Source organism: Monodon monoceros, unplaced genomic scaffold (assembly GCF_005190385.1).
Source record: "Monodon monoceros isolate NGI ecotype Baffin Bay Population unplaced genomic scaffold, NGI_Narwhal_1 Super_Scaffold_22, whole genome shotgun sequence".
NCBI classification, from domain to species: domain Eukaryota; kingdom Metazoa; phylum Chordata; class Mammalia; order Artiodactyla; family Monodontidae; genus Monodon; species Monodon monoceros.
In genome coordinates this window covers 24354215-24358485 of record NW_021703779.1, presented here as the reverse complement: position 1 = coordinate 24358485, position 4271 = coordinate 24354215, and the positions used below count along the sequence as shown (strand labels likewise).

Here is a 4271-nt window from a genome sequence, read left to right as displayed (position 1 = left end):
GGGTCTCAGGTCTCTGGAGGGGAGAGGAGACGCTGCGAGTGAAAGGAGGACGCTTAGTTAGAATTGCAGGAACGTGCCTCCCTAGAACAAAGGAGACATCATAGAACCCCTGCTACAATCCGACTCGTGCTAAAAGGCTAGCGGCAAAACTGTTAGGCCCAACGCACCGTCAGTTTTGCCTCGGGGTCTCAGGGAAAGAAGACGTTGATCTGAGGCTGGCGGTCTCAGATCAACAGAGGAAAACATCCCAGGCTTTATTTGGCGTCGAGAGGAGACTGAGCGAGGACTGAAGGCACGCTCAACCCGGCACACACACTTGCTGTCCCTGCGGTCCACCCTGGGAGGCCCCAGGCAGGGCTGTCAAACTCCGGCGGGGGCCGGGGATGGGGGGCGTTTTGGCCTGGTGGGGGTGGCAACATGAGCGACGACTGAAAACCCTAACAAAGGGGGTGGCAACATGAGCAATGACTGAATCTAAGTGTATGAATGATATTGCGGAAACGCAACGCTGGCTGACTGTGGATCTGAGGCTCGTAAGCAACACAAGCCGGGCTCTGGGAGAGGAGGCGGCGGGGCGAGGCAGGTCTGATTTTCTGTTTCGTGCAGCCAGCTGAAGGCTAAGTGCAGCTCTAGATGGCGTGAAGCATGCCTGCATCCGCGAGCAAAGGAACTAGCTCCTTGGGACTCATTGAAGTATAAAAGTTTATAATTTTACAGCAGTTGAAATACTGACATCAATATTAAACCCATCAACCCCTGCTCCTGTTGTCAGCTTTGGAAGGCCCCAGCAGGGGTGGCCCGCTAAGGCTCTCCCTCATTTCCTCCTGGGACGGGGGGTGGGGTTTAGGGAGGGAAGGCCATTGGTGGAAGGAGTTTAGCTTCAGAGTGGTAAAGGGGAGGATGGCCGGGCCCTGCCAACAGTTGACAGGATGATCCTAAATGTGAACTGAGAGGAGTATAGAGGGGACCTAGAACTGCCAGCCCAAGGCACACTGACTTCTCTGCAGGGGTCTCAGGGGACAGGCTGATCAGAAAAGGAGCCCTTTGGGTCCTAGTGCAGTGACCTCACAGAAAACTGCAGAGGTGGCCTTAGTTAAAGCCAGGGAGGAATCTCCCTGCTGAAAGTGCTCACAGCATCTCCTTTTCCCTCCCCCAGGTGCCCTCGTTGCCTGCCTTCCTGCCCACACTCCCGCCTGCTGGCCCTGACCTGTGTCATCATGCCTCGGGGCCGGAAGAGCAAGCGCCGTGCCCGTGAGAAACACAGTCAGGCCCGGAGTGAGGCTCAGCATCTCCAAGATGCTCAGGCCCCTGTAGCAGAGGAAGAAGAGTCTCTCTCCTCCCCCACCCCTCCTCTTGGTGGTAATCTCCAGAGCTCCCCTGCTTCTGGGTCAGGTAGAAGATCCCAGGGGTCTCAGAGAGCCCCATCCACTACCACTACTTCTGCAGGTGTTTCATGCACAAGATCTGATGAAGGTGCCAAGAGCCAAGATGAAGAAAAACCAAGCACCTCTCAGGCATCACTCAGCACTGATTTTTCCTGCAGAACCATTGTAGACCAGAAGGCAATTCTGTTGGTGCAATTCCTGCTGTGCAAGTATAACATGAGAGAGCCCATTACAAAGGAGGGTATGCTGAAGCATGTCATCAAAAAGTACAAGGAGCAGTTCCATGAGATCCTCAGGAGAGCCTCTGAGCTGATGGTGCTGGCCTTTGGCATTGATGTGAAGGAAGTCGATCCCACCAGGCACTGCTACGCCCTTGTCAGCAAATTTCAGCGCACCAGTGATGACAGGATGAGGGGTGAGGAGATCATGCCCAAGACCGGCCTCCTTATGACAGTCCTCTGTGTGATCTTCATGAAGGGCAACTGCGCCACTGAGGAGGATATCTGGGAAGTACTCAATGTGATGGGGATATATGCTGGAAAGAAGCACTTCATCCATGGGGAGCCCAAGAAGCTCATCACCAAAGATTTGGTGCAGGAAGGGTACCTGGAGTACCGCCAGGTGGCCAACAGTGATCCTCCACGCTATGAGTTCCTGTGGGGCCCGAGAGCCCATGCTGAAACCAGCAAGATGAAAGTCCTTGAATTCTTGGCCAAGATTCATGATACGGTCCCCAGTGCCTTCCCACTCTTGTATCAAGAGGCTTTGAGAGATGAGGAAGAGAGAGCCCAAGCCAGATTTGCAGCTATGCTTCTCACTGGTGCCGTGGCCAGTGTGCGTTCCGGGGCCAACTTCCAGGGCAGCTTCTCCCACCTGTAGTGAAATCTGAAGCACCTTCCTGCAGTAGTGTAGGGGCTGAGGTGGTGTTGGAGGGATCACAGTGAATAGCATATTAGAATAACTTACAGATTTATGTTTTGTTGTTGAAGGTTTTCAAATGTTGCTTCTTCTTTAAAAAAGTTTAATTAGCTTCAGAATCTAAGTATATGAATGATATTGGTTACATACTTAATGCTGTTTATGAAGTTTAAGAGTAATAGTTTTGCCATTTTATTAAACAAATAGGGTAACCTTCCATCTTTTTTAGTGACCTGGAACAAGAAAAGATAGCATTGTAATAGGCATTTCCTTAGAAATGTGAAAGAAATTAGCAGTAAAATAGTTGGGATCAAAAAATAGAGAAAAATGTAAAAGATGGTCAATTCTTGGTTTCCCTTATTCCTTGTATTTTGCTGTTCTGTAAAATAAAAGTTATACACCTGAACTTGCTTCGTTTATTCAATAATATAGGAGAAATAAAATCATAATAAATTGTTCACTTTTTTTCCCCTCAAACATTAATTGAGCATCTGCTCTTTGGAAGGCTCCATGGTAGTACGGGGGGGTGGTAAGAAAAAGAAGACTGAGGCTTTTCCCATTGAATTAGAGTCTAGCAGCAGCTAACATATAAGGAAGATGGTGAGATGCCCTCTAAGACAAAAAAGACAAGCAAAAAAAAGGATGAGGGGGAGGGGGAGGGCCAGATGAGAGCACTTAAGTATAAATGTCCTGAGGCAAGACAACTTGGAGCCTTGGAAAAACCTCAAGTCCTTCAGTGAGAGGTAATTTTCAGTTAAGATGGGTGGTGGGTCAGAGGAGGGTGTGTGAGCGTGGTGAGCAAGGGCCAGACCCTTGCGTGGTGTGTCTCAGAGTTGAGAAACTGAGCCTCCGATGGAGAACTGCTTTTAGCGGTTATTTTGGGATCATGGATTAACCAGAGAGAAATCTCTACGTGGGGAGGGAGTGGAAGGTACCCTGTGCTCTTGTCCCAGTGCACAAACTAGGTGTTTTATCCACATCATCACCAAGGAGATTCTGATAAATAAGGGTGATACTTCCTTGAGGTGGGATGCCAAGAAGCCACTGTGCCCATATCCTACTCTTTAACCTGGACTGGGAGAAACAGAGCCTGCTCCATTAGTAGGGTATTTTAACTGGGTTAATGTGAGTAAAATTTGGCGACCCCTATGCGAGGGCTTGATTTTGGTAGGAGTTAAATGAATGAAAATAGGGGTGATTTGGATCCAAGGGCAGCTGGGAAGGAGAGAAGGAGTTGGTTCTTGACACACATTTAGCTTTGAGTTGCATCCAGATGGGGAGGATTCCCCAACATCCAAATTAAATAATACATCCTCTAAGGGGCATGACTTACTGAGGTATATTTTCTTGTTAAGCAGAATTTTTGGCTGACTTGATGTTCAGTGTCCTATAGCACTGCATATTCCCAGATATCTCCTGGTTTAAAACAACAGCAAAACAAAACAAAAATTCTCGGCAGGAGGGTTGGTATTATCTGGGTCAAAAAATCATGGCAAAAATTGCCACTCTTTAAAGTTTCAATGCACACCAGTCACTGTGCCAGGTGTTTTACATACATTATACACATTCCAACAGTCCTAGAAGACAGAGCTTATCAAACACACTTCATTGAAGAAGAATCCAAGGCTCACAGAATTTGGTAATGTGCTGAGTTCACATAGCTAGTGACAGGGCAAAACTAAAGCGCTGGTCGAAATTCCTCCAGAGCCCATACTGTTCCACTCCTCCCAGCCTGAGGCAGCCCTTCTGTCTCTTAATTCATTTCTCTTCTCACTGCTCCATGATGTCTCTCAGGCAATAAGAAAGAGGAACTTGTAGCCAAAATATTAAAAGCAGGCCTAAAGAAGGAAGGTGAACATGAGAATCAGACACAGTTTGGGGATTGTCTGTGGGCTTCGTTTACCTAGGATCCTCCTGCCCCTTGCCCCAGGCTTCCCTGAGAGCTGATTGCCCCGGTCCCGGCACGGG

General features: G+C 48.6%; 1 protein-coding gene across 1 annotated transcript; it reads left to right on the top strand.

Annotated features, from left to right (window-relative positions):
- Window positions 1-1217: 1217 nt before the first annotated feature.
- On the top strand, window positions 1218-2264 carry LOC114906325 (melanoma-associated antigen B10-like). The gene is made up of 2 exons (XM_029241063.1): window positions 1218-1359; window positions 1474-2264. Exons 1-2 carry the CDS (start codon window positions 1218-1220, stop codon window positions 2262-2264), a joined length of 933 nt encoding a protein of 310 aa, XP_029096896.1.
- Window positions 2265-4271: the final 2007 nt, after the last annotated feature.